General features: G+C 38.9%; 2 protein-coding genes across 2 annotated transcripts in view; one reads left to right on the forward strand and one right to left on the reverse strand.

Moving 5' to 3' along the window:
• Nucleotides 1–17,408, forward strand: part of LOC131429882 (forkhead box protein I1) — a 43,198-nt gene extending 25,790 nt beyond the window's left edge. Inside the window, exons 2-5 of the mRNA XM_058594321.1 lie at nucleotides 15,538–15,961; nucleotides 16,041–16,230; nucleotides 16,292–16,858; nucleotides 16,918–17,408. Coding sequence (XP_058450304.1) covers nucleotides 15,538–15,961; nucleotides 16,041–16,230; nucleotides 16,292–16,858; nucleotides 16,918–17,148 — 1,412 coding nt within the window. The 3' untranslated portion in view covers nucleotides 17,149–17,408. The remainder of the gene's footprint in view (nucleotides 1–15,537; nucleotides 15,962–16,040; nucleotides 16,231–16,291; nucleotides 16,859–16,917) is intronic.
• LOC131429881 (glutamate receptor ionotropic, NMDA 2C-like) lies at nucleotides 3,456–6,012 on the reverse strand. The gene is made up of 4 exons (XM_058594320.1): nucleotides 4,826–6,012; nucleotides 4,576–4,762; nucleotides 4,108–4,513; nucleotides 3,456–4,046 (listed from the first exon to the last, which is right to left on the reverse strand). Exons 1-4 carry the CDS (start codon nucleotides 5,421–5,423, stop codon nucleotides 3,516–3,518), a joined length of 1,722 nt encoding a protein of 573 aa, XP_058450303.1. The 5' UTR covers nucleotides 5,424–6,012; the 3' UTR covers nucleotides 3,456–3,515.
• Nucleotides 17,409–21,691: the final 4,283 nt, after the last annotated feature.

Genomic DNA, 21,691 nt, shown 5'->3' on the forward strand with positions numbered 1-21,691 from the left:
ATTTCTCCCGTATTCAAGATTGTCATATTGAAGTTGTCGCAGATATCATGGATCATAGTTGATCTGTTATCGTCGTGAAGACAGCCCCATCCCGTACCGTGTGAGTTAAAGTCTCCTAAAACCAACGTCGGTGCGGGAAGAAGCTCTATGATATCATTGAGCCGCCGATGCCCAACCGAGGCTCTTGGAGGAATGTAGATGGAAGCAATGCAAAGGTCCTTGCCTTTGATTGTAACATGACATGCGACAACTTCAATACCTGGTATCGAGGGGAGGTTAATGCGATAGAAAGAATAGCACTTTTTGATCCCCAAAAGTACTCCTCCATAGGAATCATCTCGATCCAGACGAATAATGTTAAAATCGTGGAAGTTTAAGGGTATTTCAGAAGTTAGCCAAGTTTCGCACAATGCAAATGCGTCACATTTCAGATTATTTACTAGAAATTTGAAAGGATCTATTTTTGGGATGATACTTCTACAATTCCACTGTATAACAGTGATTGTATCCGTGACCTCGGTGGGTGTCTTAGCCATCGAAGGATACGATCGCTGAAAGAAGGGGCCATTTTGCAGTCAACTGCTTCAAGAATGTTTTAACTGTAGGAATAAAAGCCATTACCAGGCTTTTAAGAGGTTAAGAAATATTGAAAGTAGACATGATCCAGTCCACAATATCAGAGAATTTAACAAACCCAGAATTTGGTTAATTTTCTGACTGATCTTTAGGGACTTTCGGGGGTTTTGTAGTCCCAGGAAGTGATGGAAATTCTTGCTCGGAATTTAATTTTCCAAGGCCTGGAGCTTTTTTCTCTGGTTTTTTGCCATCACTACCAGTTGTTGTAATTTTTCGGAACCCATCAGAGGACATCTTCGAACCCTTACTAGGGAGCTTTTGAGAAGATTTATTTCTTCTCTTTCTAATTGATGAGCTATGAGGGACAGCCGAAGATGTACCTTCGAGGGGGTCATCATATTCCCTCTCGTCAGTTGACAAGTAAGCGTAAGGATTTTCGGTAGGTGGCGTAGCACATTTCAACATTTCTGCAAAAGAGCGTTTGGAATGTTGCTTGAGTGAACGCTTCATTTTATCCTTACGCAATTTGTACACGGGACAATCAGAGAGGTCATGCGGCCCCTCCTTACAGTAGAGACACTTTTCATTGTCTCCACTGCAGGAGTTATCCGCATGACTCCCTCCACACTTTATACACCTGGATTTATTGCAACAATGGGATGCTGTATGTCCCAATTGTTTGCAATTGGTGCAGTTCATGACCCGCGGCACAAAAAGACGAACAGGTAAACGGAGTCGGTCCAGGAGGACGTAATTAGGCAAAGCCGAGCCAGCGAAAGTCACCCGATACGAGTCTGATGGGATATAGGACTTAGTCCCATCCTCAGCGGTTGATACTGAACGCAATTGCTTGCAGTCCAGTATCTTAACGTTCTTGAGTAGGGGGTTTTTAAAACCGCCTGCCCCATGCTTAAGAACGTCCTCGCAAGTCAGACTCGGATCGGTGATCACGCCGTCTATCTCGACTTCGCGAGCTGGTACGTATACGCGATACTCCCGCGTGAAATGCTCACTTCGAACGATCTCATTAGTCTGTTTTGCACTGGCTAACAAGACCCTAAGCTTGTCCGGGCGTACTTTCTCAATTTTTTTTACAGTATTGTATCGCGAGGACAGGTCATTAGAAAGTCTTAGAAGGTTCAATTTTTTACCGTTGGCTTTGGTCCGGATGTAAACCGCATCGGGATAGCTTCTAATGCGAGATTTATTGCCATCAGAAGCATCCATTTGATCATTTAGGGGAAGGTCAGGCAATTCTGTGCCTTTTGTCATGGCACGGAAATGTGTCCGTGCGGGTAAATATTAGGGGCAATAAAAATCTAATGGTACTGAACAACAGGGAAAAGAAAAAAAATACTTAGCTTTAGCTCTCGAAGGGTGATCGGCCGACAAGGCCCGGTCCTAGGCAACCGGTGAATATTCCAGTTCAATAAAGTGCAAAAAACCTCTTTGAGGAAAAAGCACTTTGTTTTTAGTCTCTCACTACACTGTCCAATGAAACCAATCTTTTTATCACTATATATATTTATCACTGTTTCTAATGTACAACGATATATACGCAGCGCCCAGCGCTGGCGCTGGCTAACGGTACCACACGCAGTGCTGCTTTACACAAGCTCACAGTCGGCCTTGAGAACGGATTAATTAGAACTATCACTCGACCGCACTGATGCACACAATAGAATACGGAATGACCTTGATAACGGAATAAAACAATTCACCACGCGATTGGAGAAAGCAGAATTTACGTCCGATCGATCCGATAGTCACGGCACGAATGATGTTGTTTGTGTAATGATACAACCAAGTTTATTGTTCAAAAGAACCGTATCAGTCCTATTTCTTATAAACCAGAGTCGTTTTTTTCAGTCGTGAATAAACAGAAAAGTTTTTTACGCGTTTCAAAAGTAAAATTTTATCTGCTTATATATTTTTCATCGGGCTTTTCATCAATCCAAGCGTAAGTATTGATAGTTAATAATATTAGAAACTGCAATAATACGTATTCTTAACAACATATATTTGATGCAGGTTATTTCTATCTTCACCGGAAGGGCACCGGGAAAGGGTATAAAAAGTAATATTGGATTGATTGTGGTATGTAGATAAATATTATAAAAGTATAGAATATAAATGTAATTGGAATTCCTTACAAATATATAAATTGAAGAAAAATGTACCAAAAACAAGCCTTCAAATTATTTCGGAAGAAATCATTTTACTCGTAAAAACAAAACAAAATGAATATTTTTTACAAACAAAAGCTTAAGTTGAAATACTAATCATTTCAAGTTGATATCTTATCATTTATTTCAACTGCCAAGTTTATAAATTCAAAACACTATAAATATTACCTTTATCCAAAATTAGTTCATTTTAAACTGATTTTGCAAGTTGAATTTACTATGAAATTGTTTGTCAACAAATTGACAGGAACGCACAAGTAAAATATTTGTTGGTATTAACAAAATATTTATAGAAACAAACTAATCCACTGAGCAAAATCAAATACCTAGTTTTGTTGTTTCAAGCAACAATATTTGCTATATTAAACAAATTTTTCTTTTGTCACTATTTCAACAAAATAAATCGTTACGTGAAACCCAGATTTAGTTACATTTACAATATTTTTCTCTGCGTGTAGTAAAGTAAGTCGTATTCACGACAAAAAAAAACGATGAGTTTGGTATTTGAATTTTATCACTCGAGTAGCACATATAATTGGTACAGTAAATCCGCATAAAAAGAATTATATAAAACTACAGTTAAATTCAATCAGAATAAGGAACTCATGGAAATTCGGAAAGAACGCTAAAATGAGCAAACCATGTTTCATTTGCAAAATGAGAAACTTTTTCGTTTTATTCATATATCCAGAAAAAAATTATTGTGATATTTATTCCCAGTTTCCATATCCAGATGTTCTCCAGTAGTTAAACTTATTTTAAACTTGAAATTTTGAACACATTTGCCCCACCTGAGAGCTTGCGTTTTTTGTAATATTCCATTAGCAATTCGCCAATAAACACTAATATCGCACTCACTATTCCGGCACCAAGAAGCATGAAGGAGCCTAACATATCGTTACAATTCATTGGAGTTGGCGGAATCTGCTCTCTGTCTCGTGAATGTAAAATCGTAGTTTGCACACCGAAATTCATGATTTGTTGCGCCACTATGGGTTCCTGATAAGAACGAACACCGGATTCCACAATACGAAGAATCAAATCCGACAATTGTTCCCGCAGGGGCCATGTCTTAGTGGTCATGGACACTTCGTAGTCATGATACAGATCCTCCTTCATCAACCGGTACAAAACGACATTTTCGTCGGTTATGAAATCTCCTATCATGTTATATCCATAATTTAGCCTGCTGACACCGATAGCAACGCGTCCTTCGTCGGCTATGTCCTTTATTTCCGGCATAAGATGAATTCTGAAATTATCTTTTATTTTTCGCAGATAAGCCTGCAGATGAAACCAAAATATTAAATGACATCATGATACTTTATAAAATACTCGTTCTTACATTGAATGGATTCTGTAAGGAATGAACCCATGCCTCGTGGGTTTGAATCCAGATTATATCCCTTTCGGCCAAATCCTGCAAAGTATCAATCGGAGGTTCGAACGGCGGAAATGTTCTCAAGCTTGCATTCTTTCCAGCAAAAATGTTTCCTAAATTGATGGCAAATATCAGTAGGGCAATTGAGAGTACACTTTGTGAAACCGAGTTGTGTAGAATTTCCGCTGCTTGGAACAAGACTATGGCCCAAACGTTCAATGCATTCCAAGCTACACCTTTTACTTCACAACCAGGATCGACATGTGAAATGAAAAGGTACATGGCTGAGCAACAGATAATGCAAACTGCAACAAAAATCCAAACGTCTACTGCGAAAACAAAGCCAATAATTTGCCACGAAGGAATCATACTGTGAAAGAGAATACAGATAAGAGATGCGTTCATCTATACTTAGATCATTTTCGTACTTACTGGGGTCGTGGAGCAATACATGATATCCCCACTTTACGAATAGGAGACGAGAATCCCAAGTGCCAGTGAGCGTTTTCCCAAAGTAGAAGCGAACCCACTCCAACGTCTGCTCGGCGTTCGTAGACTGTACCGATGATACCATCCCCGGTTCCATTTTCGAAAATCATACCCCATTGTCCCTCTTGATCTGAAATGAACATTTACCTCGACAAATAAGAAGGTTTCGAAGTGATAACTACTCAAAACGTACCAATAGCAATATCCCAGGTGCAATTATGTTTGCGACAAAATTCCACCATTATTAAACCACCCATTCCATTGATCTTAACCGTTTGATTCTTGTATTTGGCCATCCATTGATCGCCGGAAATTGGAGTATACACGAAATGAGGGATTATTCGAAAGCTTGCCAATCGATACATTTTGCGATTCAAGTTCCTCGTTTTGTCCGGAAATAGGTTTTCTTCAAGTGAAAATGATTCGTTGTTCATTGAGAAGGTGTCCAGCAGGATCAAATCTTCTGCTTCTTCTGTAGATGACACAAAACGATGAGTCAATAGTGAAATTTGATCCGTTCCGATTTCTAGTATTAGAACTAGAGGTATTTCCGTTAACAGCACCGGATGTTTACGAATGATGTCCAAGTTATCCCGATCATCCACCACGAACGGATCTTGTACGATGATAACCGGTTTGATGGGATTCTTGTATGTGGCCTTATCGTGACTTGTAATGAACGTACTCAAAAAAGTTACTGCGGTTTTTCCATCCATTACAAAAGAATCACAACCCAGATCAATGCCTTTTATCAAACGTTGATTGTAGTCATGTTCTTCAGAATCTTCCATTTCCAGTAAAACAACTGCATGGTTATCCGTTATTGACAAACTACGAAGAAACGCAGAGCCATTTACGCTTAACAGAATACAGGTGGCGTAGACTTCCAACAAGTAGTTCGAAACTAATAAAATAAACAAGTATTATATCAGAACCAAAAATTTGTTCACTTATACCATACTCACAAATATGATCGAACAATTGATTCACTACCGCCTCAAGCCTTAAGTTGAGTAACAGTAACTCCGATTGATCCATTTTGCAAACTGACCAATTCGAGATTTGCTATTTATATAAGACTTGAACTTAGGTACCAAAACATGGAGACAGCCAAACCAAATATTTACCAAGTAATTGGTTCCGCGAATTAAGCATCGATACTGATGGTACGTGGGTATTATATCTGCTAAGTATCGCGAAAACGAAGCAGGATAGTTTATGTTTGAAATTAATTTTTCCATTAAGTCGTTACATGCTAAATGTTTGTTGGTTTTTATAATACCCTTTTCTTCTAATCGAAATTCTATCATTTCACCACAATTGTGTTTGAATATCAAATAAAGGGTGTTTTGTACCAACAATTGGTCAACTTCAGGTCAAGGAAGAGAATCGGTAGCAGGAAGCCACCAAAAAAGCCGTCAAGAGTGGCTAGCTGTTTCAAGTGAAACCCCAATCTGTCCATCCAAGATGTCGCAAGCCATTCGTTTCCGGTAATGTAAATTTAAATATGCAACGAATATACACGGAAACTGCAATTCGAACTTGGTAAACACATTTTTATGATTTTTGTTATTCAATACTCTCTACGGGTTCCTAATTTAAACACTCCAATAAAATGGCAAAAAGATGCCAAATTTCCTACACCAACACGCTGATAATAATCGCATAATATATTCAAGTCGTAATAATTTTTTTAGTTCCTAACTTGACAGTATGTCGAAACACTCTCTCAGCGGTTTCTCGGACGGTAGACAATCTGTCCCTCAATTGTTCTATGTTGTGAGGAGCTGGCATCTTACCATTCCCATCAAAATGTAATGTAGCTGTATACAGCGGTCTTACGGTCCCATAGATTGCTATTGACTTTTATCCTGATCTGACTTTCGGTTCCGGAATTACAGGGTAATATGCACCAAAAAAAAATGTCACTCACTTTTCTCAGATATGGCGTGACCAATTTTCACAAACTTAGATTCAAACAAAAGGTCTTTTGGTCCCATCAGGAATCAGAACAAATTGGCTCAAATGGCACGTTCCCCTTGATATTTGGAGATTTGTGCCTTGCCATCAATTTGTTTTTAGCATCATTTTCCCGATATATAAGAGGGAAGGATTGAAAGGAAATGGTAAGGGTTGGACTAGGAGGATGGGAAAAAATGACGACACAAAAACACATAAAAGCAGAAGTAAATTCTGCACCCCTAAGGGTTGCCGAACAATCTGCTGGGGATCACATCTGGTGGAAGCAGAAGTAAATTCTGAACCTCTAAGAGGTCCCGAACAGTCTGCTATTAATAAAACCTCCAACCCCCGAGAGGATTCAGAGATCTTACAAAAGCGACACCATTCTGCACTCCCGGAAGAATGCAGAACGATTCGCTGTATGTACGAGCAGAAGTAAATTCGGTACCCCCTAAAGGATGCCAAACAATCTGCTAAACCCTTTTTTAAATGAATACAGAAAGGATTCATTCACTCCATGAAGAACGATGAATCCTTCTGACTATAGCTCCTTACCACATTGGGTGAGAAACGAGAGAATATCCTTCAATTTTAGCTCCGCATACACAGACTCAACCATGTATGGAGAACCAAAAACCCGGATACGAAGCTGCGTCAATGCGGGGCAGTTACATATCAGATGATATGAAGTACCGTAATCGCATTCACACAAATCACACGAATAATACTCAGCACGTTGAATAGTAGCCATGTGATAATTGAGTTTGCAATGTCCAGTCAGAGCTCTGACCAGAATACTGCAATGATGCTTGGAGAAATGCAGTAGACACTTTGACATTTTCAGATTTAAATCTGGTAGAAATGCTTTTGTCTGAGCGCAAGTTTGCAAGCTGCGCCAGTAGCTGGCATGTTTGGATGCAGCCCAAGAACGAATCTTGTGCTTTATCCAACTAGTTGAAAGTGATAAAGCTGGTTCAGGACCAACGAAATCATTCGTTGCACCAGCTCTAGCCAACTCATCAGCCCATTCATTTCCAGTAATACCAGAATGGCCGGGTACCCATAAGAAGTAAACAGCATTTGAAATGCTGAGGTCCTCGATTTGAGTTCGACATGCGATCACTAGATTAGACCGTGAGTCATTCGAACTGAGTGCTTTTAAGGCTGCCTGACTGTCGGAACAAAAATAAATTCGCTTACCACAGATCCTCTGCTGAAGTGCCGATTGTACTCCATACAGAATCGCGTAGATTTCTTCTTGGAACACAGTACAGTATCTACCAAGTGAATGAGACTGCTCCAGCCTCATTTCACGACAGTAGACACCAGCACCAGCACGACCATTCAACAGAGAACCGTCCGTATAACAAACTATGTGTTCATCAAGTTGTCGTTCCAGACAACCGGACAACCATTCCTCACGAAGAGGATAGCTCACATTGAATGTTTTGAAAGGAAAACTGCATGTGAGAGTTAGGTCACTAGGAGCGAGTAAATACTCATCCCACATAACCATTTGAGACCACAAGCGAGTGTGGCTGGTAGCATAATCTAATGGGTTACTGTTCCAAAGCCCTGTAACCCTAAGACGGTATGCACAAGATAATGCTTCTTGTTTTAGGAACACATGTAGTGGTTTAATGCACAGTAGCGCCTCTAGAGCAGCAGTAGGAGTTGTCGTGAATGCTCCTGTCATCGCCATTAGGACCATCCTTTGGAGATGATTTAGCTTTGACTGAACTGTCGCGACTTCTCCTTTCTGCCACCATACAAGACATCCATATGCTAAAATTGGTCTAACAATAGTTGTGTAGATCCAATGAATATATCTGGGTTTGAGTCCCCATGATTTTCCAAAAGCTCGTCTGCATTGGCCGAAAGCCATGCAAGCTCTTTTAATCCTGAAGTCAATGTGAGCAGACCAATTCAGTTTTGAGTCAAGAATAACCCCGACGTATTTAACTTGATCGACCACAGTGACCTCTGAACCAAAGAACTGCAACGGACGAGCTCCTGTGATTATCCTACGATGAGTGAAAAGCACCATTGATGTTTTGCCCGGATTTACAGATAATCCAACCTGACAACACCATTGTTCAACAGATCGCAGGGCTTGCTGCATTAAATCAAAGAGAGTGTTAATGCTTATACCGGTCATCAATATATGATAATCGTCGGCAAAACCATAAGTCGGAAATCCAAGGTTATTAAGTTTCCTCAACAAACCATCAGCGACTAGGTTCCATAAAAGTGGGGATAGTACACCACCTTGAGGACACCCACAGACACTCAGTTTTCTAATCTCTGCTTGCCGAAGCGATGAACAAAGAAGTCGATTGCTAAGCATTGCGTGTATCCAATTTGTGATACTTGAAGGTATGCCATGACCACGGGCTGCTTCCAGAATTGAATTGAAAGACACGTTATCAAAGGCACCTTCAATATCTAGGAAAACTCCCAAGCAAGATTGCTTTTGTGAGAAAGCTTTTTCAATATTGTACACAACATCATGTAACAGGGTTGTAGTGGACTTTCCACGCTGGTAAGCATGTTGCATTCCATGTAGCGGATGCACGCCCAAACTAACATTCCTGATATAGTGATCGACTATGCGTTCCACTGTTTTAAGAAGAAATGAGCTAAGACTGATAGGCCTAAAACTCTTCGCTTCCTCATAAGTGTCGCGACCGCCTTTGGGAATAAATTTGACAATTATTTCCTGCCAGGCTCTTGGAATATATCCAGTCGCAAGACTAAAAGTAAGTATTTTCTTCAAAACATGTTTGAAATGTTCCTACCATTTCTGCAGTAACACTGGGAAAACTCCATCCTTTCCAGGAGACTTGTACGGAGCAAAACTCTCAACTGCCCATTTGACCGATTCAATCGTCACAACGCTTCGAGCAAGGGCCCAAGAATCGTAACTACCTGAAAAAGTCTCGGGAAGAGCTGTCGGTGATGGATCCATACATCCTGGAAAGTGAGTGTTAAAAAGATAGTGAAGTACATCACCTTCATCAGACAAGTGTTCACCATCTGAAGTTCTTAAGAAACTGACATTAAAGTCCTTAGACTTCGAAAGTAACTTATTTAATCTGCTAGCCTCGTTGAGACTAGAGACATTTGTGCAGAGGCTTTTCCAACCACTTCGCTCAGACGATCGAAGAGCATTTTTGTAAGCCCTTCGAGCCGACACGAATGCCTCCGACCCATCTCTGCGTCGGTGGTTCCAAGCTCTTCTGCATAGTTTCCTTAGTCTAGCAAGTTCAGCATTCCACCAAGGAGTTCCTCTAGTAGCTCGCACAATCCGAAGTGGACAAGCCTCTTCATATGCTGCAACTATGAGTGAGTTTGTCTCGTCGACAACATTTTCCAAATCAATTGGGGTTTCAATTGTTGGTTGGTACCCGTAAAATCTAGTCGCCAAGCCCTCTTCATAGAGGTCCCAGTTTGTAGATTTGGGATTACGATATGTGATAATATCAAATTTAACGTTTGAATGATCAAAGAATATGTACTTATGATCAGACAACGAAGGTTCGAGCTCATCGGAGACGAGCCAATTTACCAACTCATGCGCAATTCTATCAGAGCAGAGAGTTACGTCCAAAACCTCCTCTCTTCCAGATCTCGCAAAAGTTGGACGGTTTCCTGCATTGACTATGTGCAGGTTTGTACTGCTCACAAATTCCATCATATCAGAGCCTCTCGAATTTATATCTGTGCTGCCCCATATGATATGGTGAGCATTTATGTCACTGCCGATTACAAGCGGTAAATCACTCTTGCAGCAGTATGATGCAACCTTTTTGAAGTCATCGCTTGGCGAAGGTTGGTTATGCGGTAAATATGCCGAACAATAGACATATTTCCTGTCTATGCCATCAACAGTCATACCAACTGTGACAGCACAAATATCCCGAGTTGTGAGCTCCGATATGCGAGAAACATCGAGAGCACTATTTGCAAGTATGCATGCTCGAGACATTTCACGTGGATTAGTCATACCGCTCTTGTTGAAGGCAACAAAGACTGGGTTTAACAATTTTCCAACGTAGAAGTTTCCCTTTTGGAAATATGGTTCTTGAACCAAAGCTATAGAAGCTTTACCTTCTTGCAGAAGTCTGGATAGATTCATAGTTGCTGTACGTTTATGCTGAAGATTGATTTGTGCCACTCTAACCATTATCAATCAGAGTAACGAACATTCCACCTTCAGCACTTATCGTACAACAACTACAAGAAACCAAATATATTGGCTTATAATCGCCTATAGCGAACCATGTAAGGATTTTTTTTAAATGTTTTAATCATTTAAATCCCACGAGTTGCGAAGAAAGAAGTCGTCCACTGTGCCTGAGCTTCGCTTAACACAGTAAGGGAAAATCCCAAGATATTCCGTTCACGACTGCATTGTTTAACCTCCTGCAGCCATTCAGCCATCGGCACGGAAATACACCTTGACTTAGGAGTTCCTATTTTTGTGGCCTTTTACGACATGGAACAGGAAACCAGTGGATCAATTCTTGGTAAAAAATAATTCCGCCGGATGCCACACGGCTTACCTGTTTGGTGGACTTATACCACCGGTACAGGTGGACCGTAGCGTTATTCTTAGCCAGTTGGGAAACCGCTACCGACACTACACGGATATCTAGGCTGCTCAGAGAGGGAAGTTGACATTGATGGTCAACTTCCATGGATGGCCGAGCAGCCGCGTCACAAACTTAGATTCAAACAAAAGGTCTTTTGGTCCCATAGATCGCTATTGAATTTTATCTTTATACCACTTCTGGTTCCGGTATTACAACGCAATATGTGCAATTCTATGAGAAAATGCCCATTAATTTCCACGGAAACTTCTCAACCGATTTCTACAAATTAAGATGCAAATGAAAGGTCTTGAAGATCTTAAAAAATTCCCCAAAAAGTTTATCCAGATTTGACTTCCGGTTCCGGTGTTACTGTGTGATTAGTAAACATTTTCATTTGAATTGTGCACCTAGCAAAAATTAGAGGTTTTTGATTTTATTCAAGTTTGAAAAAAAATCTTGACGGAATCTTCTAGTGATGCTTTTGAAAACATAAGTAATATGAGAAAGGCATCAGTACACCACTCCCATTGAACAAATGCTTAGAGCAGAAACAGCACAATGGGGTTACCGTTACCTGTAACTGAGGTCTTAACGTGGAGATATGGATCGCACAAAAAAGCACGCAACAAATAACTGCGCATCTTCGTTAATCCGCAAAAAAAAAATCGCAAATTATCGGAAATCAGTGTAAAAAATAAACCGCGTAACTTCGGAAATACGCGTAAAAAACCGCGTAACTTCGGAAATCCGCGTAAAAAAAAACTGCGTTACTTCGGAAATCCGCGTAAAAAAAAACCGCGTTACTTCGGAAATCCGCGTAAAAAAAACCGCGTAACTTCGGAAATCCGCGTAAAAAAAGCCGCGTAAAAAGAAACCGCATAAAAAAAACCGCGTAAAAAGAGACCCCAGTATGCACTAAGTTGCTCTGAATTTCATCTCATTGAGCAGTATTGGGAATTAAAAATATATAATTTTTTTATTGTAATGCGTCTTAAAACTTAAGGAGTGCTTGTCATCATATTTTAGAAATAACTCGAAAACTTTATACAAAATGTACATTGTTTTTGTCTCTAAAAATGAATAATAATTGAATAAATTTTCAAGAACAGGCTTTTTTTAATCCGCGCACGATTACAGAAAAAGCGTACTTTAAACCTTTTTCCGAATTACAGGAAATCTTACAAATAGAAGAACAACTGTTTTTTATCGCAAAACTTGGCGGCCCTTTCTTGAAAATGTTATATTGATCTTTCCATTTATATTTTTCTAATCATCTCAATTTTAAGTATTTATAAATTGATTTCATAATTAGAAATTAAAATTCATTCATAAATTACACTTATTTATGTTCAAACTTACCGAGTAATTGTTTCATAAATCATAAAAGTAATAGTACGATAGATAAACCGGGCTCTTGGGCTACATAAACTATCAATTGAAATTCGACAATAGGTTCGTTCGCGACAAAATCTTAACATTTTAAAGTTGGAATGAAACAAATTTGATGTTAATTCAATCCAATGCCGCTTGATAGGTCGCAACTTCGCCCAGCAATTAGTTGGATTCACCTTTTTCGGTACAACAAGGACTCTTTTCGCTTTATGCTATTCCAAAACATATTCGGCGTTGTGATAAGATGCTAAATCTGACCCGAATAGCGAGGGAGCGTCATGGTTTCGTAGGAATGGTAACAGTCCCTTCTTTAGGCATTCTTCACGGTATATTTCTCTGTGTACCGTTGTGGTAGTGATGGAACTTTGGCGACCAAAGCTGCACAATGCCTGCGAAATCAAAAGTTTTTTTTGTGAAACTTGACTTTTCTCTTCGTTCCGAAATGCTCCTCTGTGTAGTTCCGTTGCATGGCAATCCGGGACATTCCGGGAGGCTACTTACAGTCTTCCAGCACAAAAGTTTCATCGTCCATTATCACGCAAGAAAACTTCGTCAACTATTCGTGATTCAACTTGCGAACCAGGGTTTTAGCCGACATATTCTGTTTATCATTACGGTTCAGTACAGTTTCCTCCTTGAACGATTTCATGCCTTGTCGTTGCTTGAAAGTATACACGAAAGTTGGTGACATTTTTTGCTAGCCACTTCATCTTTGCATCCTTGTGGTGGTTTCTGAGATCTGTTTTTGTTCCATTCTCAGCCTTACTGGCTGTTGTCAAAAGTGTATCGAAAGACTTAAGAACGTTATGGACAGTGCTTGAAGGAAAAGCAAGTTTATTTACTGACAGATCCGGATTTTATTGCAACCGCACACAATTGCTTTTCATACTTGCTCTTTCTTCGATGTGTAAGCATGTAGTATCACAAAAAATTGGTTTTACACAATGAATAGACATACGCACATCAGTGTGTGAAATATTTCACGCGGTTATGAAGTATTTCCAGAAATATGCGGATTTAGGGGTGTTCAGATTCCTACATTACGTCATAAAAAATTTCCGACTTTATCAAACTCGGTGTATTTTTAAAAACAAATTGCTGCTTTGTCCCCCTCACTGTCTGGTCCCGCTCTATTCTACTGGGCATAACTGTATGACACCATTTTTGTCGCGAATACGACTTACTTTACTATGGGGTGCCTTTTCAAAATTTACCCTCTGAGAGAGCGATAAGTTTTTGATCGTGAATATCTCTTGTTGTATCTAACGAATCAACATAATTTTTGCTACACCCCATCGGAAATATGATCACAATTTTATGATAAAATTTTCAGTTGTGTGACATAATCTCAAATAATTCAAAATTAAACTTTTCTGAAATGTTTGGTATAAACGAGTATCAAAGGGGATAATCCATAAGGCGCGTTTGCCTTTCTCGTAGTTTTAAAGCGCATAGCTCAGTGATCTGTGAAAGGATTTATATAATCTAACTACCAATAGAATCGAAATTTTTCAACTTAAACGTGTATAGCAAAAGCATTGAAGTATTTCAATAGTACACTATTGAAAAACCTGTCTCATTTGACCCATTTCAACACCAGCCAATCAGAACGCGTTCTGAGGAAGAGAACAAAATATCTGCTGCTGTACAACAAATCGTTCGAGAAAAATGTTCCGAAAAGTGTTGAATATCGTAGTGAGTTCCTCAATTTGGTCCTTCTGAATGCTAGAAACGAATCCCTACAGCATATTGATAGTTTCTTTCAATAAATTATGCAAATCCGAAATAAAATAATCGACATTAAAATTCTGTATGCGGCTATTTTTTTAGCCGTTAGGACCGCCCATTAGTGAAAAAGCTACAAACGAAATCCGGTAAAAACAAGCCTCTCAACAAAAATTGAATCAGTTTGGATTCTATCGCCACTGCGAGCAGATGTATTTTGTGTCGTTTGCAAAGCTAGTTTCGCTTCCGACAAGAGCGATTACGTCACAGCTGCGTCATTTGCATTGGTGAAAAAACAACGGTGGAGAGCATTACACAAAATCAGTTGTTCTAATGGCTCTAAAAGTTTTCTAAAGAACTATTAGGATTTCTTGCTCGCAAATCGAAGGGAAATATCCTCAGTTTAGTGAAAATCTAGAACTGTTTGATTTGATTTTTGCACTTTTCGCTGTGTGAAATTCACAGTAATCTAGATCAAGTGAAGCCTTCTTTGTTTTTGCGAAAAATGTGGAAAAGGGGAATGCTTGCATAATTCATACAATTGATCATCTAATTGATATTCGGAAGTGTTTAGGAACATATCAGTTGTTTTCGTATTCACGACATCCAGTTATGTCTCTGACATTACCCACCCGCCTTTTTTACAAGTAAGTGATTTCGAGTAACAACAATTGAAGAAAGTTCATACCAGAATATATTTACTATTTTGAAAAGACCATTCGATGATTTGCATACTGAAGATGTGTACAATGTATTGTTTCAATCGGAACCAGTCATTTTTTATTTTTCCCAATATCCTGCAGTCAATTACAAGGATTTCTCTTCTGAATCATTGAATTGCTTTGTGAATCACTGAATTGCTTCTTGCTTCAAATAAAATTGTTGAACTTAAGCCCATTAAACAGAGCCTTTGTATATCGGCAAACAAAGAATCCAACTTCTGAAATAAAACAGTTCTATCTATTGTTATCACATTATTCGAATAAACGTTATTCATTGATTATCCTTCTTATAATCGACGGATTGCACTGCAATCACAATTGATGTCTTTCATTATTTCATGAAAAACAAAACCATTGCAAACGTTAGTGTGGAGAAATTTTTCAGCACTCGTTTTACATCGATCTCAAGTTTTCAGCGTAGTCATAGAATTAAATGGTTTAAAAAAATTGGATAAATGGACAGCACACATCGATGAATTACTCATGCAAACATTTTCTTCCAATTACAGGCTACAATTACGTTCTGAATGGTCACAATTCGATTCCACTAGCCACTAATAGCACACCGCTAGAAAATGGTTCAATGGATTTGAACGGCGCAGTATCGATCAATGTAGAAACGATCCCATCAGAACCTCCCCTAGAGTCCCCAGCGACATCAACATCGACGGACTCGCTGCAAAGTCAGCACGATGACATCTGCAGCGCCAGTAACAGTAGCCTTGTAACGGACTCGGCGGCCAACACCTCCGGTAGCATCCAGGAGGACTGCGACGGAGAAGAAGTGGACATCGGAGACGACTCGGAACCGGAACTGACCAACCTCTCCTGGTTAACGGAATTGAAAAACATTACCAATCTAACGCCATCCGATGCACCACTGACGGATCTCCCGACGGCTCGTTTCAATAAATTTATAGCTCAAGTACGAAGGTAAGTAAAATTCTGCGCTTCTGCGACCATATCAAGTTGTCAATCGGTAAATATTTGGAATTGTTTTTACATCTTTCAGAAGTCGCGAATCGTACGACAAGCACAAGGATCAGTACATGACTCTATCGAATTCAGAAGAGAAACCACCATTCAACTATGCGCAAATCATCGCTATGGCCATGTTGGACGAAGGCCGGATGACACTGAAGCAGATCTGTAAATGGATACAAGAAAAATTTGTCTACTACAAAGTTCATAAAAATTGGAATGTTAGTAGTCTTACGACTCTATCTGTCATTTGATTGAACATCATAATTTTTATTTTTACAGAACTCCATCCGCCACAACTTATCGTTGAGTTTCTACTTTACAAAAGTTTCCCGAGCCAAAGATGAAAAAGGCAAGGGTGGCTATTGGGAACTTTCCATGGACGTATCCAAAAGTGAACGGAAGCGGATTCGAGTGCGACAGCGCAATCGAGGTAAATCTACCGGGTCGTCAGCTCGTAACCGAAATCGGTTACGTAAATCAAGCAACGACAATGTATCTGCAAGTAATGATAATTTACCGTCACTGGACGAAATTTCTTCTGCAAAAAGTCCCGACGGAAACAACAACAATTCAAGTGATATCATCACCAATACCAACACAAGTGCCGAAAGTATTTCCGAAGATGATCAAATCATTCAAACAGCCATCATGGACACCACCAACCCCGCCGAAGTCGGTTCCACAAGCGAACAAGCTTACAGGCCGAGTGAATCGTCGGAGATTGCCATACTCGAAGAACAGCTGATTAAAACAAGTGCCTTGGTAGAGAATGATACCCTGAATTTTGATTCTATCATAAACGCCGAAACTACCAGCAATATATTTAGGACTCTGAACGTTGACGAGGTAAGTGAGAGGAAACTATATGGTACAAAGATTTGAAAAACTCACTCATTTCATTGTAGATTTTCTCCGGAAACGAGATACCCCAACCCGCCAACGACGACATAATCGTGCCGTTCTTCGGCAATAATGGCCAACAAACGATCCAGACTGGACCCAACGTTATCGTGGAAACGATTCCCTATTTCCTTCCGGATATGGTCAGCTTTGATGATCAGGATTTTGGCAATCTGATCAACATCAACGAACAGGAGATCAGCGACGAGTTCCTCAACGAGCATGGCTTTCTATAAATTTACGAATTTCGTTCTAAACCAATACTGACTGTTGGTGCCTTAGTCAACCAGTGTTTATTCCGTCCAAGCCATAGAAAACCACTAGTCCCTACTAGTAAGATTTTAGTAGTTGTAACAAACAATAGACTAAGGGAATCGCAATGTAGCGTGGCATACAACGATGCCATGAAGATTGATAATCGAGATTGTAATGCAACTGCATCGCAGAGTAAGAAGTCTGAAGAGTAACACATTTTTTCTAAGCTGTTGAAACTATGTTTGTAGGATTAGTTGTGAAATTTCAATGCATAGTGATATGATTACAAGCACAAATAAACTACGTTTGCACAAATGAAACAGAGAAACTGATTTTAAGTTTGATTCAATGGGCATATCATGGGAGAGTCTTATGCAAATTTCAAACCTTTAGCAATATGACCTACGACTCTTACTTCTTCAGTCGTAGGTCATCCGGGTCTCTGCAGTATGTAGGTGGAATTCTCATTCAATTCGATTCAACTCCGATGCTGGAGCTAGCAGCTCAACTTGATCGAACCATCTTGCCCCCTGTCGAGGACCATTATGACCGGGTTGTTCTCCGACAGTAACCCGGCGAACGACCACAGGCAGATTAAAGCTATACTCGATGAAACGGTATGGTAAAAAAAAATTATCCGACATTCTAGCGGCATGTCTGACCCACCGTAGCCGACTGATCTTGGCCCTATGGACGAGGATTGGTTCCCTCAGCAGCTGATGCAGTTCATAGTTCATTCGCCATCTTCACGTACTATCTGCCATTTGTAAAGCACTGTGGATGGATAACAACAGTTTCTTTTCTAAGGCGCCCAGTGCACGTCGATTTTCTACACTCGAAAAAATTCACACGAAAATCTTATGTGAAAAAAACACAGATTCCAAAAATGGCTGTCAACGTAGTTTACGTGATCTTCATAACAACCATCGGATCATGATTGAATATGAAATGAATCATATGTGTGAAATCTTGCTGTTGTAACATATTTTGTATGTGTCACGTACTTATTTGAATTCATTTTATCAACCATCAGTTTGTTTTTATTTAAAAGGTATTTTTATTCAGGCCTATTTGCGTACAAGCTTTGCGTGGCCGAATTAGCCGATTTTTTAAATAATGTGTTTTTTGATCTGTAGATGCGCCTTGTTGTTCATTGGTTGCAGTTGCTGGTTGGTTTGATGGTGAAACAGGAGTACTGCGCTCACTAGTTTCCATTGTTGAACGGTTGACCTTGTCTTTGGTTGAAGATGTCCTTTTCGCAGTTTCGGTGCAAGGTTTACCGTAGTGTGCAGGTTGTTCACAAAACTGGCATGTAACCAGCTGATTTTCATAAGTAATCAGCGTTTTACACGGATGTGTCCCATCTTGACCACAAATGATGTAAGACGGAATTGCCTTACGTAGATGCATACGTACCACTCGCACGCCATTCCGGATACCGGGGAAAAATTCTGCCATACTTCCCTTTCGATGGAAAGGGTTTCACCGTACCGCGACATATTCTCCCGAACGTACTGATCGGTGACCGCCGGGGGAAGGTCATGCACGCGTACTTCTATGGCATTGTCCACCATGTGCACAGGGATTTTGTATTCAATGTTATCACACTCAACACTGTGCACCTCGTTGTTAACCGAAGCGAATCCAATTGCATCGCTTTCACGTTTAAACATAATGTACACACAGTTAGACGCCTTGTTGAATTGAATCTCAGTTACTTTATTAGCGTCTAGATGCATTCGTTCTTTAAGTAAGATTTCAATTTCATTTGCTGCTGGTCTAACTTTGCAACGCTTGAAATCTATACAAATTGAATTTGATCTTGTAGACCAAGATTCCGGCTTTGTTAGATCGTATTGGACCATTCCGTACACTCTATTGTTCACTGTACTGTATTGTCTTTGTTTCTGTTGTTTCGACCGTAAATAATTTGCGACCGTAAATGATTTTCGACTGCGTCGTGTGAGATGCGAGCACGAACTGATCAACCATCAGTTCATTTTTGCTCGCAAAATGGCATCTGTTGAAAAACCTCGATCAAACAACATAGGCCAAATCCTTTTTTACCCTTCTACGGTGATTTTAGGGTAAATTATTGCTTATTAGTTTTATTGACAGTTATGAAGTCTAGCTAATTTCTATTATTTCCAAGCAGAAGTAAAATTCATAATCAAATGTACCATTTATTGAGTTTACGAAATGGCTCTACATAACCAACCCTCAACAACTTATTAGCATGACCAATTGGTATTACGTGAACTCGAACTGTGCACCAAAAATAATATGAACTTCGTATAAATTTCACAAAATTATTCTATAGAATCTACGAAAAAAGTCACGTAGATATTATGTGATACAAATGTGGACTAAATCATGAGCTCATTTTGTGCTACCTACACTTCACATAAGTATCACAAAAAAGTTCTATGGAAAAAAATCACATACGTTTTCACGTAGCATTGAAGGTTTTTTCTAGGTGTACCAGTTTTGTCAAAGACTCATACACAATGGTTTCAAAAAATAACTCATGACGCAGGGGTGGAAATAGGCAAAGTTTTTGATTCATAGTAAATAAAAATAGTCAGTATCATCTTTTCATATTAATAATAATTGTAGATATTTTGAAAGAATTTATTTTGAAACGAATGATTTTTGATAAGATAAGTTTTGGTTTTACTTAGAATTTTAAAATGTCTTCATCGTTATCAGTATCACTGTCTGATTCGGAATAAACTTTCCAGCGAAGTTAGGCTCATTTTAATGCTACACTATGTTCATTAAATAAGTTTGAAGTTCAAATGGCTGTTACTTACGGTTCTTGTGATATAATGGTATATATGACGTAAATGTCAAAACTGATTACCGTTCAATTTCCTCGGGTATGGATTATCCGATATCAATAATTTTAGACTCGTTAGGTGAGTTTATTTCGTCGGTCGCATCGAAATGCTTCGTGACGTATTTAAAATTTATTCAGAAATACCGTCGTGGTGGAGTAATATCATCAATAAAAACAGCTAATAATATTAACATACATGCTACGATCAATAATAATTATGATGACAAGAAAAACATGTCCAATCACAAAGCGTGCTATGCAGCTGATTAATGTTACCATATTTAGCTTGAATATCCTACACAGAAGTAATAGGAGTGCAGGATTTGCAACGCCAATTCAAACGCACCATTCAAACGTTGCGCCGAATGTTGCGCTCCTGTTACTCCTATAAATCAAATTCATGTCAAATGGCGTTTTATTGGGTTTAGTCTAAATATTGCATGAACATTATCATCAGCATCAACCAGCTGGAAGTAAAACAATGTCTTTTGATTTTAGACGTAAATCAATCGGCACTCATGTCCGATTTTCGAATCGTTCAGTAATTTGATCCTACAGGAATCAGTGATAATAGTAGCTCAAAATCACTACCGCTTTTGTGTGATGGAAGATCAGTATTGATTTTTATCGATGTGATTCAAAGATCACTTATCAACTGATCTTAAAAAAATAAATCACTAGTGATCTTTTCTGAGAAAGATCACAAGCGATCATCTTCGCCAGTGATTTCGATTTGATGATTTTCTATCTTGATTTTTCCAGCCCTAATTCAAAAGCCTCTTCGAAGTTAACAGTCTCACTGCCTGTAAAATTCAAGAATTCAACTGTAGAATGTTTTACAAATGGGTATCGCTTTCTAATTAGAAGCAAAACGTTCCTTGAAATGAGCAGAAAAATCAAACTCGCCATATTTTTTCGAATGTATTTCTAATTCTGTTTATATATTCGACATAAAAGGTAATTTCAAAATGTATGTGTGAGACCAGTTTTAAAGATTTATAACCTTTCTGTGTTCATTTATATTTTTTGGTGAAGTTTTTCTGATCCGGAGAGGTGAGTAACCATAAGGAATTTTAGAATCGGAAGTTGGATCTTAATGAAGCTCAATTCATAATAACTTTGTTTTGAACCTAAGTTCGTGAAAATTGATCGATATCAGTAACCATTTTAGTGTTATAGACCACTATATTTTCAGATTTTTCCTTCATGATTCACATTCACATTATTGACAACAACAAAAAAGTTTTCTGCGGTCTAATTCACATATTCAAGTTAACATGAATGGACATGAATAAAACTTTTTTTTCATAAATACGTTTATTTCGTAGTTTTTCTTCGTCGTGACATCCACAACACATTGTACTTTAAACCTAATACATTTCGAATATCATATTAGTATGTTGGTGTACATTAGTTAATCTAAACACTGTTTTTATCAAGCGATTTGCTTTTATAAATTACATTAAATGAAATACATTTATTTTGTACATGATCTTATATCTATTTCAGGTTTTTTTTGTACCAGTTCATTACTTTTATTCAATATAATATAGCTGGCTATTGGTTGAACTAATGGAAAGTCCAATTCGTAGGAGATGTGCATCTAACGTGTAGTGATTGGACATGAATCTGGACATCACACAAATGAAATCCCTACTCACATCCAGTCCCTTGAACCATGCCTT

This window comes from Malaya genurostris, chromosome 2 (genome assembly GCF_030247185.1).
Source record: "Malaya genurostris strain Urasoe2022 chromosome 2, Malgen_1.1, whole genome shotgun sequence".
Classification (NCBI taxonomy): domain Eukaryota; kingdom Metazoa; phylum Arthropoda; class Insecta; order Diptera; family Culicidae; genus Malaya; species Malaya genurostris.

Bases quoted from the DNA above. Each gene is read 5' to 3' on its own strand.
- LOC131429881 (XM_058594320.1), bottom strand. From the start codon at position 5,423: ATGGAAGATTCTGAAGAACATGACTACAATCAACGTTTGATAAAAGGC. The intron at 4,514-4,575 runs GTAAGTACGAAA...TCTCTTTCACAG, and splicing joins TGTATTGCTCCACGACCCCA to TATGATTCCTTCGTGGCAAA. The intron at 4,047-4,107 runs GTAAGAACGAGT...TTTCATCTGCAG, and splicing joins CCTTACAGAATCCATTCAAT to GCTTATCTGCGAAAAATAAA.